Source organism: Clarias gariepinus, chromosome 2, assembly GCF_024256425.1.
Source record: "Clarias gariepinus isolate MV-2021 ecotype Netherlands chromosome 2, CGAR_prim_01v2, whole genome shotgun sequence".
Taxonomy (NCBI): Eukaryota; Metazoa; Chordata; class Actinopteri; order Siluriformes; family Clariidae; genus Clarias; species Clarias gariepinus.
Window position 1 is genome coordinate 39,055,193 of NC_071101.1, and position 14,566 is coordinate 39,069,758.

Here is a 14,566-nt window from a genome sequence, read left to right on the forward strand (position 1 = left end):
TTAAAACTCCCATCTTAATTAACCTTGAACGACTAACTAGATTTAAAAGGATTACTTGTCTAAGCCAATGTCTGGGTCCAAAGTGGTGTGCTTTGGCATTATATCAAGTTATATCAAGATTCCTCTTCTTTCTATGTACAAATTATATGCATATTTTTTTATGTGCCAGAGGCAAATTGCTCGCAGATGCATGCTTGTTCTCCCAACAAGGTTTATAGTCAGTGGCTGGTACAAAGATTTTTTGGGGGGGCGGGGGCGCAAACAAAATTAAAATTGTTACTTTTAATAATTGCCTGTAAATAGCCATAAGAAGTGCTGGAAAAGCATAAAGTGCAAGCTCGGCCGCGATCACTTGACTGCTACTTAATTAGGAGATCAGGTCAATCTGGTCCAAGCTCTTTAACTTTTATTTCTTTCTTTGTCCGATCGCCTTGCGAAGGGGTACTTTAGCACAGAAATTACAGAATTTCCTCTCGTATTTAGCTGGCTTCCACGTCAATTACTTTTCAATACATTAACTAACAATCTGCTGACCGTTAATGAGACTCAATGAGAATGGTCCAATCACATGAGCCTAAATATTTAAAAACAATATTGATTTGATAAGAACAAAAGTGGGAGGGTTCGAGGTGCACAGTGCTGCTCCCTAAGGATGATCTGCAAAAATTTACGTGCCTGCATAGACACTCGTACACAAACACAAATGAACGTAATACAGTTAAGATTTTTTTTATTATAAAATAAATTATATTAAGGAGTTCAGTGACTAAATGACTTTATTTTATTATTAAAACAAATAATTATTATGTTCAATAATTACATGTTAAAGTTAGCATTCTTCTTCTTCTTTATCACCACTGTCATCAAAACGCCAGTGTTAATTAGAAAAATCATCTTCATCCCCTCAGAACAGGATATATTATGGTGCATGCATATGGTCAATACCTTGCAAAGATGCTGCTATCTGTTATACAGTAGGAGGGACATGTGTGCATAGTCAATAACATTGATAGTCAATGGAATTCAATTTACCTGGCAGTTTTGTTAATGTTCTGGCTCATCACTGTAACATGAAACTGACGACAGGATAATGAGCACCCATTTATTCACGCAGGGGGCAAAGGCCAGCCTGTCCGGTCCAATCCCGCCGAAAAATCAATGTAGCACAAACTGCTAAAGATTGTTAAAGCTGGCGATGATAGAAAGGCACCAGAGCACCTACAGCCTGCTGCGTATGAGGCTGTTTGGCCAGATTTTGCAGTGTAGCTGTGGAGATTTGAGCTTATGCATGCAAAAATGATGACAACCTGATCTCTGCTGAGGAGGCCTTGAGTTCTTACCCACTAACTTCAACACACCATTTCACTTATTGCCCAAGGGCATTGTCATGCTGAAACAGTCCACAATCATATACAATCGTGTGCTTCCAATGTCCACATATTTTGGGTAATGTAGTGTATAAATATAACTTGTTAACACAATCCAGTGTGCTACAGAGATCTCCGGAGGTGTGTTTTTGTCACTTTATCTCCCCTCTGATCTCCTGTACCATTTGCCTTGTTAGAGACTCCACAGTACAAGCGATGACCTAAAAAACTGTGGGTGTTGGAAGCTGCGAGTTGTAAATGCAAGTGCTGCTTGCTAAAATTGAAGCACTTGAGATTTACAAGGGAGATATATATCACACGTCATATTTAATCTGTCTGGATGCGCCACAGAATCCAAAATGATCTCACATCATGCTTTAATGTTTCTCATAAGATTCCATTTTTATTTGTACTGTACAACTTTTACAGATTCAAAGAAAATTCCAGATGTGTTATTGCATATTTCTCATGCACTAATTTGTGAATCTTGTGCTTCATCCAAGTGATCAGTGTCTCCTCATGAGATAAATATTACAAGAAACGAGCAGGGGAATAATAATATATTTTTTTTGTTACATTATCTGTAAGAAATCCAGCACATTTTGGCAATGATCGCTACATCGCCCATCCAGTTTACATGAAATCGGGTTAGAAAGCTAGGAAACAAAACATTCCATGTAATCCACATTGAGGCAGCTCGTAAAACAGCAATGGGGAAATTAATGTCTTTTAACTTTTTAATCATCAAAGCTAATGTTTAATTCATACCGAAATCATCTCAGGGCAAGTACACATCCAGATAATATCTGCGCAGGGGAACATGGTTACCCTACAGCTCTGTTCTGCTTTTCAACGACTCCCAAGCTCATTGACCTGAAGGTAGAGCGGATTGGATGGAGTTAGAGAGTGTTTTTGCCAATGCACAGCTGCGTGTCCTCACTTTCAGAGTGAACTTTCGTTCTCTTTTGCCAAATTGTGCAGTTATCCTACTTTGGCTTATCTTCCAAAGTGGATCAATCTGTCTTCCTTGCTACTCTCGAATGCAGCTAAAAAAAGGTTTATCAGAGCTGCTGAAAATCTGAGCTTATGTAGGAGTCCAGTGCCTTTTACATAAATGATCTTGTTACCCTTTTTAAAAAGTTTTTGTGGTTGTCTGTAAACTGCACTCATGTCTACTGAAATTACAAAGATCACACGTTTTTTTTAATGCTTTGAAAACATTCATTAAAATTAACTACCACAGGCTACAAACACCAACTAAAAGATTTTTTTTATAAATTAATAAATATCAATCATGTGCTTTTTTTACTTTTTGCACAGACATTTTAACATAACATCATTTATTGGGGGATTCCCAGCCCGTAACCCCCCCCAACCACCACCACTAGGGGGCTCCAACATTAAGGACAGAGAGATAATAATTATTCTCATCCTCTGTCTTTGCAGGTTGGGAGGGGAGGATAAGCAGTTGGAGAGAGTGTTAGCTAAGGCAGGTTGTGAGGTTCACTGTTTCGACCCCAGCATCAGAGAGGCTCACCTGCAGGACTCACACATGTGGCTTCACCGACTCTCCATCGACTGGAGGGACCCGAACCCTGCTGTCATGACGGAGAGACAGCACAGCAGCACCAAGAAGCTTTCCGCAGTCCTTAACCACTATGGGCACAGACAGGTAATACGGGATGCTGTTACAAGGGTGGCGATAAAATGCATAGTGGTATGGTTTGATACATTCAAACATTCAAATCACTATATTTACACATTATAAATTCCATTTAAATATCAATGACCTTATTTAATTTTGACATATTGTTACTATTTCACAAATACAATGGAGCAAAAAAGTATTCAGTCAGCCGCCAATTGTGCAAGTTCTCCCACTTATGAAGATGAGAGAGGCCTGTAATTTTCATCATAGGTATACCTCAACTATGAGAGACAAAATAGGGGAAAAATCATATTGTAGAATTTAAGAATTTATTTGCAAATTATGGTGGAAAATAAGTATTTGGTCACCTACAAACAAGCAAGAGACCTGTGACTTCTTCTTTAAGAGGCTCCTCTATCCTCCACATGTTACCTGTATTAATGGCATCTGTTATCAGTATAAAAGACACCTGTCCACAACCTCAAACAGTCACACTCCAAACTCCATTATGGCCAAGACCAAAGAGCTGTCAAAGGACACCAGAAACAGAACTGTAGACCTGCACCAGGCTGGGAAGACTGAATCTGCAATAGTTAAGCAGCTTGGTGTAAAGAAATCAACTGTGGGGGCAATTATTAGAAAATGAAAGACGTACAAGACCACTGATAATCTCCCTCGATCTGGGGCTCCATGCAAGATCTCACCCCATGGGGTCAAAATGATCACAAGAACTGTGAGCAAAAATCTCAGAACCACACGGGGCGACCTAGTGAATGACCTACAAAGTAACAAACGCTACCATCAGTAACATGCTGCGCCGCAGCTCGAGAGCATTTGGATGATCCAGAAGAGGATTGGGAGAATGTCATATGGTCAGATGAAACCAAAATACAGTGGAACCTCGGATTACAAGTAACGCAGTTTACAAGCATTCCACAAGACAAGCAAAGATTGTGTAATAATTTTTTATTAGAAAAACGAGCATTGCGCATCGCTTCTTGTTTTGACGCCGAGCGTCACGTGATCACAACTGAGCCAACGGTTTTTCTCTCTCTTGCGCTGCGGAATGGTGGGCAATCGTCTCCCCTGCTGGGTCTTAGTGCTCGTCTCTTACTGGTATAATCAACATCTGTGCACACGTGTACTGTTTACTATAACACTGTGACCATGTGTGTGTGCGTAAAACATATTTTATTTTGTGTTTAAGTGTGTTTGTACAACGTGCGTGTGTACTTACTAACGGAATCACTGCTGTAAAGTAACAAAAAAAAGGACCTGCACTTAAACATTTAAAAAGAATCGTGAAAGAGCAGAGAGCTTCACTCACAGCAACACACACACACACACACACACACACACACACACACACACTTGCCTTTACAAACCCCCTCCACACCCTCCTACTCCCGGCTTCGCACACACATACACACACACTCTGCCTTACACAGCAATTCCGCTCTGTCGCGATTCTTTTCAAAGGTAAAGTGGAGGTTCATTTGTTTTTTTTACTTTACAGCAGTGATTCCATTAGTATGCGCTTGCGCGAGTGTGACTAACGATGTTCCTTGCAAATTTATCCGATACAACAATCTCTCCGTTAATGTGTGTTGTGTGCACGCACATTACACACACACACACACACACACACACACACACACACACACACACACACATTTCTTGCCTTTACAGCCCCCCTTCCACCCCCTCCTCCTCTCAGCTTCACACACAGATACAGAATGACACTCTCTGCACACACACATACCTTTTTTTCAAAGGTAAAGTGCAGGTTAATTTGTTATATTTTTACTTTTTTATTTTGTATTAATTATTTTTATGTATTTATTTTTTTGGGCTGTAGAACGAATTATTTGAGTTTCCATTATTTCTTATGGGAAATTTAAATTTGAAAAAAAAGAAAGAAAGAAAGAATGCTGAGTTGCATCCAAAGAACATCATGCCTTCTGTGAAGCATGGGGGTGGAAACATCATGCTTTGGGGCTGATTTGTGTAAAGGAAAGAATGAATGGGGCCATGTATCGTGAGATTTTGAGTGAAAACCTCCTTCCATCAGCAAGGGCATTGAAGATGAAACGTGGCTGGGTCTTTCAGCATGACAATGATCCCAAACACACCGCCCAGGCAACAAAGGAGTGCCTTCATAAGAAGCATTTTAAGGTCCTGGAGTGGTCCAGCCAGTCTCCAGATCTTAACCCCATAGAAAATCTTTGGAGGAAGTTGAAAGTCTGTGTTGCCCAGCGACAGCCCCAAAACATCACTGCTCTAGAGGAGATCTGCATGGAGGAATGGGCCAAAATACCAGCAACAGTGTGAAAACCTTGTGAAGACTTACAGAAAACATTTGACCTCTGTCATTGCCAACAAAGGGTATATAACAAAGTATTGAGATGAAATTTTGTTATTGACCAAATATTTATTTTCCACCATAATTTGCAAATAAATTCCTTAAAAATCCTACAATGTGATTTTCTGGATTTTTGTTTCTTATTTTGTCTCTTATAGTTGAGGTGATGATGAAAAAATTACAGGCGTCTCTCGTCTTTTTAAGTGGGAGAACTTAAACAATTAGTGGCTGACTAAATACTTTTTTGCTCCACTGTATAAGAACGTGTTCAATTCATTTACTCATCTTTGTAGATGAGCAAATAAAAAATTTTTGCTTGTTTTTTTGCAAAATGGGAACTGCAGAAACTGCCTATTGGGGCAGGAATCACTCTGCCTCATTCTTTCTTTTTGGAATAGTTTCCTAGGGGAAGCAGGGAACAGGACAGTTGGTTAAGGCAGATTAAAATCTTGTTTAATAGCAATTAATTGCAATAAAATTTAATTACTTATAAACAAAGGCAGTGTGTAGGTCCAGGCTATTTACAGATTGCTTGTGATGCCCATAATCACTTCTATTGTAAGATTCAATTCACTTCAGTTTAATTTTATTTTATTTACATAGCATTGGACATGGTCACATGCAGCTTCACAAGAATAAATATTGTGGATATAAATAATGGTGGCCCGGAGTTTGCATGTTCTTCCCATGCTTGGTGGGTTTCATCCGGGTTTCTTCTCTTTCCTCCCACATTTTAAAGACATGCAGATTAGGCTGACTGGTGTTGCCTAAATTGCCTGTAGTGTGTGAATGCACATGTAAATGTTGACCAGAGGTCCTACTACGGTCGGAATAAATACAGTGGTCACCACTGGCCTCCACGGTCCCTAGTTGAACTGAAGAGGTTCCTAGATGAATGGATTGATATAAATAATAATAATATCTTACTCCTAAGATTGCTTTTGGAATATTAAAAAGATTGGGATAGGGAATGAAAGAGACATGTATGTCTATACATTAGAAATACGTGTGCACCAGACAACAAGAAGAATAGTCAAATGTTTTGTCTACTCAAGTGACTTATATTTTCTGGTCTTTGGTGTGCTTTTTGGGAAACATTTGGACTGAAAATTACTTGACGTGACCAAATATGATAATAAGATACTTGATGTTTAACAAATGGATGTGCAAAAATAACTCGAAATACATACTCTAAACTAAAAAATATATGATAGTCAGTTTTCTTTGAGGTTCCAATGTCATTATTAATGTCATCCTGCTCAACTCAAATCTCTGCCTATGAGCCACTGCTGTGTACATTGAATGTAATACAATTACCTCTATAGATTGTATCGCAAGCACTGTGTCCAGGTACAGCACATTGCTCATCACTCAGTACATTCCTCATATTGCAAGCTTTCTAAAATAAGGACAGCCAACATATTGAACAAGACACTGAAATAGTTTACAAAAGCGTTTTTTTTTCCCTCTTTCAGATTAGTGGAGAGATACAGTTTTTTTTGGCACGTGTTTAAAATATGTTAAATATGTACACCTTGACATAGTTTGAAAAGATGATATACTTAAAAACTTTAGACCAATGAGCGCAAAGGTTCTGAACTGGCAGCTGCTGAAGGATTTTAAGTAAAAAAGGAAAGTAACCTTGGCACCTCACTTTATTTTATTATTTTTGTGGTAAAGGTGGTATTGATTATTGAGTTACAGTACGTGTGCACAGTGAGAAGGAAATAAATAAATGAAAAACATTTCAGATGTAGTTGCAGGAAAGTAAGAGGAAACAGCATCTTAGTTTCGAGGAGAGACGAGGAATGAATGAAGAATGAGGAATTAATTTTCTTATCATGTATTCTTATATAGGGTGAGCTGAAAGCAACATCAACTTATCTTTTACTACTTTTATTGTACTTTTACAATCGGAATGACTCAGCAGAAATCGAGACTCATCAGACTAGCCCAGTTTTTTGGTAAGTTCATTTGTACTGTACCCTCAGTTTCCTGGTTTTAGACGACAGATGTGGCACCTGATGTGGTCTTCGGCTGCTGTAGCCCACCTGCTTATGAGGTCATTCACCTCTGACCTCTGGCATCAACAAGGTCAGAGAACTGCTCACTGGATTCAGTTTTACAGGAGGTGACTTTTGTGTTATTAAAGGTCTGAGACTTAAGGAAATATACCAGTCATCCTTCCAAATCTCTTCTCAAAACATTTCTGACAGAAGGAACGATTTCGTGCCCTCTTTTATCAAAGGGGTAAATGCTACAGTGATGTATGCACAGTATCATAAGCTTTTTACATGCTGTCATACATCAATCAGTCTCTACACTCCTGTTTCTCACCGCATGCGCAACAGTGTAATCTCGGCAAATTGAATACAATGCCCTGAAGAGAAGAGCATACAGGCCATGCATTATTCCGCAGCATTACCGAAGTTAATGCCTCGTAAGAAGGGATGATTGATTTGTCTTTCTTGGGCAGGTAGAGGAAGTATGAGGGATATACTGTGGGTAGATTCATACTGGGAAAGCAGCTCATTCAGGAAGCTTCCAAAAGCTTTACGTTGTATTAAAGAATGTCTGGAGTCTCATTATTACATTGAAGGGACGAGTCGGGGATAGTGAGAATAGCAGCTGAAGTTAATCTATCTGAGATTGGAAAAGGCTTTTTCTGACTTTTTGCTTTATCAGTACTATTAAAATCTCCTTAGCATTTTCAGACTATACAGTGATGATCAAATGTCCAGTGCATGGTTTTATTCTTTAGTATTCCCAACATTGTACAAGCACTAAACCTGACTCTAACTGGTAGATTTTTAAAGATTGAATGAACTGCTCTTATGGTTTTCCCTTACAACACAAGGTGTCTAATATTCCAGTAGTAATGGGAGAAATTGCGTAATCGGAATAAAACCGCATCATGTAAGCATCTCGATCGGAACAGTCTGACCTGATCCGGTATGAATTTTCAATAGGAATGAGACGTTGGGTGTAAACCTTTGATAAACCTTTCAGTAACCAATAAGTAAATATTAGCCATGTTAGCACATGATTTGATTATTTATTCTCTGTCATAATGCATATTCTCTTTCTGTGCATGTTTGCACAATGTGGGGGTAATATTGAATGAAACTGAATTCTCATAATCAAATCATAACTCAGGAGGTGGAATTTATCAGAAAGGATAGGGAGCCTAACCTAACCACACAGTAAACAGAAGCCGTTATAGATGTAACACGGCCACCCGCGTGAAGGGCAAATCTGCAGACAACTGCTTTTTAGGCAGGCAGAGCAGCTGGCGGCCATGGTTGCTAGGCAACCCCGCCATGTTGCCAATCAGAGAAGATGCGCTACACCTGTCCAGCAGGTTATTTAAACCCCCAGAAACCAGCACACTATGTGCGAACATTAAATAGCACCAGGTTCGAGAGCGGTGCTCTGGTATAGAGAAAACGGAAAAGAGACGTGAAAAGATAGAGAGGAGAAAGAAAAGAGAATGGAGAAAACTGAAAAGATTAAGAAAAGAAAATACTGAAAAGATGCCTGAAAGATAAACAATGTATCTCGCTAAAGATAAAGAAAAAGGTCTGGAGAAGAATAAATAAATAAATAAATAAATAAATAAGCTATTTTTTTCTTAGCAATGTGAGGTGCTTGCACTAATTGATTAATCCCCGCCAAAGTACACATAATCACCCCATGTCTCAACGCTCCCCTCTAATTCTTGCGTTGGGGCTCCCACTCATAACAACAACATATTCGGTGGTGCCATATTGTGCCACAACCCCACATAACAATATACTGGTTAAATGCTTTAAATACACTTGGATGTTAAAAATTGAGATGAAATCTCTAATGGAAGGCTTTTTAATTAGATTGAAGAAATATTGTTCCTGTAAACATAGCTACTGAGTTATCTTTTCATGTGTCTTATACTTACTTATTTTACACCAACATTGTCTCTTTGATGACTTCATTCATGACTTACACCACGCTACTTGTTTATGGTTTTTCAGATTCCATCCACTTATTTTTAAAGTCCATTATGGAGTAAAACTAATGAACAACTTAGAGGTTCTCATTCACTCACTTATTCACTCACCTTCTAAAGCGCCTTATTGTGTATACAGGGTTGCTGGGGGCTGAAGCGTATCCCAGGAGACTTAGGGCACACAAACATACACAAAACCACACACTCATTCACACACTAAGGGTAATTTGGGAACACCAATTAGCAGAGGTGGAAAGTACTGAATTACATTTTAGTGATGAAAAGTTTGAATCATTTAAGGGACTCGGTTCTTTAAATCTCGTTCATCAAAATGAACGAATCCTTTTTTTGAGTGGTTTATTAAATTTTTTCCCCTTTTGATCAGAAACAAAATAAAATGTAACCTTTTTTAATAAACAGACCTCCAACACGTCTACATACACACATTTAAGCTATAGTTCCAGTAATAAAAATATTACAATGCAGCTACGGACATATTATAATAAACAGAATGAGTAGATCACCTCTCATATCTTCTGGTCTGAGTGATTCATTCTTTTGAATCTATTGTACCACATAGTGTCTATGGGAGTCACGTGACAAAGGAACGAGCGACTCGGGACTTGAGAACTCATTGAGAACCGTTCAATTCTGTTTCCTGTGTACTGCACTGCATAGCGTCTATGGGAGCCATGTGACAAAAGAACGAAGGACTTGGAGTAAAAGAGTCACTGAGAAAGAATCGCTCAATTCCTTCAATTAAAAACAACTAGTTTGTAACTTCTATCCGCTTGTCTTTTTTGAACTACACTAGAACGCCTCATCCCATCCTCGCTGTTAAAAAAGTAACTTTTACTCTGAGTAAAATTTTTATAAACTACTTTTTACTTTTACCTGAGTAGATTTTTATAATGGTAACTTTACTTGAACTTCAGTAAAATTTCACTGAAGTGACAGTACTTTTACTTGAGTACAAAAGTTTATTACTCTTTCCACCTCTGCCAATTAGCCTAATGTACATGTCTTTGGACTGTGAGAGGAAACTGGAGCACCTGAAGGAACCCACAAAGCATTGGGAGAACAAGAATCAAACCTGGACCCTGAAGGAGCAAGGCGACAGTGCTAACTGCTAAGCCACTGTTCCGGAACCTTCGAAACTCTTTAGAATTTTAAGATTAGTGAGTTTGTAATTTTCTCCAAATAGCAAAAACAGACTACATTATCTAACCAACAACAATGACATGGATGAGTAGCAGGTTGCTATTTAAGTAAAATAAGACCTCTGGCTATAAGAGAGTGCAGAATGCCATAACTTTTGGTTATGAACAATAAAACAACAAAGGTGAATGGCTTTGGTGCAAAAGGGTTTCTTAGAAATGGTAGAAAAGCATTTCATTTGATCACAAAAAAAACAGACAAACTTGATAGCAGGGTACTCTCAAATACGATGAAGGTTAGCGCCTTATGTAACAATTAATGCAGCAGGGTTTGAAACTTACGAACCATGGCCAATGTATATGTCATCATCAGCAACCAACCAACATGTGCACTGGCATTGACTTAAGCTGTGGGATGGCACAGTCAGATGCACACATGTACAGTTGCATAGCTGTGTAATCAGTTTTGTGTAATATTCATTTAATTAGCAGTTCAGATATAGTCCAATTCTGTGGGAAAAGCTGGGACCTGGCATCCTGTACCGAGCACATAACCACAGACATAGTGATTTAGCTCAACAGGTAATGTTAGTGCTCTGGTGGGTGATTAGGTACCACCAGGAAAAAAAATCATGTGTATTAAATCTATATACAATGTATTAAGAATAAAACAACCTGTCTTTGTTGCCAACCTCTGTCATATTATATTCATTCTCTTTATAATCTTCATGTCATTATAGAAAAGCATTTTTATCCTATACAGATCATTACAAGCTTAAAACCTGCCTTGCCTCCAATTCAGGCCACATACAGTACACTCTACAGACTTCAGTGTCTTTTTGCTCTACTCTCCTTCACTGGCTGTCCTACTTTATGTTCTTTCCTGTTATTACCTTTTTTTTTTCGTAGACAGCAATACAGTATATTTGATTCAGCAACATCCTCGGTAACTTGGTCTTTGACACTGTTTTTAGGAAAACTAGGGGGTGAATGTGCACTTTGCCACAATTTTGGTGTGTGCCATGTGATGGATTGGTACCCCATCCAGGGTGTACATTGTCTCGTGCCCTAAGGCTCCTGGGATAGGCTCCAGGCCCTCTGCGACCCTGTAAACAGGATAAAGTGGTTTAGACAATGAGTTAGTGAGTAAGTAAATGATGCTTCATCTGAATATTAATTGATGTATGTGTTTAATTTGTTCGCATGCTGGCTATTCTGTCTATAAATACTGTGTCAATTCTATTCCTATTGGATTGGGAGATTTATTTGTGTAGGACACACTGTACAGCCACAAGGTGGCAAGGTGGTGTAGGGTGTGGGTGTGTGGAGTTTGCATGTTCTCCTTGTGCTTCCTCCTCCTCAGTGGGTTCTCTCTGTTTGCCACCACAGATCAAAGACATGCAAATTAGGCTAATAATTTGGAATTTCCAGAATTGTCTGTAGTGTGCATGCTTGTGCAGTGATGGACTGGCACCCCATGCAGGGTGTACCCTGCCTAGTGCCCTAAGCCCCTTGAGATTAGCCTCCAAGCCTCCTATGACCTTGTACAGGATAAGTGGTATAGAGAATGAGTGAGTGAGTTACTACACAACATCTGGGTACTACCGAGACATTCTTTGTCCCACAAATGAACTGATAAACACTTGTTTTCTGTCTTTCTCTCTTGTAGCTAGACGTGCTGAAAGTGGACATGGAAAGTGCCGAATGGAAAATCTTGGAGAATCTGATTTTGGAAAACGTTTTACCCTCTGTGGGTCTCTTGATCCTCGAGGTTCACCTACACTGGGCCGGGTTCGAAGTGAGCGGCGACGAGTCCTCCGTAGTGCGCTACTGGTTTAGTCTGCTGAAGGAGATGGAGAATACACACTTCCGCCTCTACCACAGTTACAAAGACCCAGCAAAGCCACAGCTCTTCCTTCAAAAGAACATACACAATGCAAGCAGCACTTACATACTGGGATGGGTCAATGAGTGCTATTTGGCACGGTAAGACTCATCCGGACTGAAAGTTAGAAAAATAGAGTACAGCAGAGATTTTATTTTGGAGAGCGGCTGTATAGAGGAGTTATTCAAAGATTGCAATCTGCAGGGAAAACTATTGTACTTAGAGTCAATTTATTGTGAGCAGCAAGATGTGTGTTGTCCCCTGCAACAATCTCATTTGCAAGATTGTGTATCTTCAGGAGTAGAAACACGAGACTCAAGCCAGGGATAAACTGAAGTGTAGTGGATCAACACAATGTACTCGATACAATCATTGCAAGAAATGGAAAAACAACTGTACTTCGCCAAGCTGAAGCAGATTTATAAAAACCTCAAATGTGGATTTCATCTGATTAGACTTACTTCTACATTCAAAAGTCATGGTCCCCATTTTTACAGGAAAATTCCCACTTCATTGATTCTCTAATGGTTATAATTTACCAATACATCTAAGAGGAATTTGATACATTATGGACAAAAGTATTTGGCAAAACCTGTTAATTATTGAATTTAAGTGTTTCAATCAGACTCCTTATCCCCAGTGAAGGGCAATCTATACTTAAGCATATAATCAATGCTATACTTCCAACTTTGTGGCAACTGTTAACAAGGAGAAGGTCCTTCTCTATTCCAACATGACTGCGCCCCAGTGCACAAAGCAACGACTATAAAGCCATGGGTTCGGTTCAGTTTGGTTGATGAGTTCAGTTTGGTTGATGAGTTCCATGACCTCAACCCCATCAAGCACCTTTGTGATAAATTGGAACGGAGATTGTGAGCCAGGCCTTCTCGTCCAACATCAGTAACTGACCCCATAAATGCTCTACAAAATGAATGATTACAAGTATCCACAGAAACACTACAGAAACTTGAACACAGCCTTCCAAGAAGAGTGGAAGCTGTTATAGCTGCAAAAGTGGGACTAACTCTATATTAAAGTACATGTATTTGAATACAATGTTATTGCAGTTTTCGCCAAATACTTTACTCAATATATAGTGTACTACTCATGGTTTTGATATTCCTCCCAGCTACTGCCAAGTTTTACAAGCTAATTAATAAAACCTTTAACCAGAAACAATAAGTAATAAAGTCTCAGAATGCTCAGGTATATTATGACTTGAATGCAACTGGATGGTGTGTTTGCCTTTTCTGTAATAAATGTGTGAACTTCACTTCATTCAGAGGTTTTCCATAAGCAGACACTCTGTTGTTAGGGCATGGCCATGACATTATACTGAAGCTGTATGTTTCCACAGTATAATGAACTTTGCAACATTTTGTAATCTTTTAATCTCAAACGAAAATGGACTTTTTTATGTGATTTTATTTTATCATTTGTATTTGCATAACATTTAAATTTGTTCCCTATGTCCCTGTCAGTCAAAACACAAAAATGTTTTTAATTTCTGACTTTTAAGCCTCGATTCTGATGTTAGCTTTCAGATCTCAGATATAGAAAAATGGATGGCATGCTTGCAAGAGACAGAATGGTTCAGATAGAAAAAGAGAACAAACTATCAACTGGAGTCTTGAGAAACATAACTTAAGGAAGCCATTTGGTTTCAGCATTTTGGAATAATGTCACAAAACTGGAATCATAACTGTTCAGATACTTACTTCTACTTCAATTACTTACTATTTGACTGCTAAAAAAAACCCTGTGTTTTCACATGTACTAATTTTGTCCCATACTTTTGATAAGTAGAGCTTAAAAACTGAAAAAAAAAAAAATCCATTCTGCATAAATCTGACTCATAAATCTGTTAAGAAAAAGAATCATAGATTTGTACAAAGTTGTAAAGAAATATAAAAAATGTTTTGATTTGTAAAACCACTTTTGGTCACAGCCTTAGTTCTTAGTGTTAATCTCAGAGGAACAGTTGAGTGTATTGGGGGTGAGGGTTTACAAGACTTGCACTGTATTTTCTACAAGGTTTAAAACTATGTGTGTTTCACAGATTGCAGCATGGTGGCTTAGTGGTTAGCACTGTGGCCTTGCACCTCCAGGTTCCAGGTTCAATTCCTCTGTGTACATGGAGTTTGTATGATCTCCCCATGCTT

General features: G+C 38.7%; 1 protein-coding gene across 1 annotated transcript in view; it reads left to right on the forward strand.

Annotated features, from left to right (window-relative positions):
• mettl24 (methyltransferase like 24) overlaps positions 1-14,219 on the forward strand; it is a 32,194-nt gene extending 17,975 nt beyond the window's left edge. Inside the window, exons 4-5 of the mRNA XM_053479595.1 lie at positions 2,814-3,039; positions 12,189-14,219. Of these exons, the coding sequence (XP_053335570.1) occupies positions 2,814-3,039; positions 12,189-12,509 (547 nt within the window). The 3' untranslated portion in view covers positions 12,510-14,219. The remainder of the gene's footprint in view (positions 1-2,813; positions 3,040-12,188) is intronic.
• The last annotated feature ends 347 nt before the right edge of the window (positions 14,220-14,566 follow it).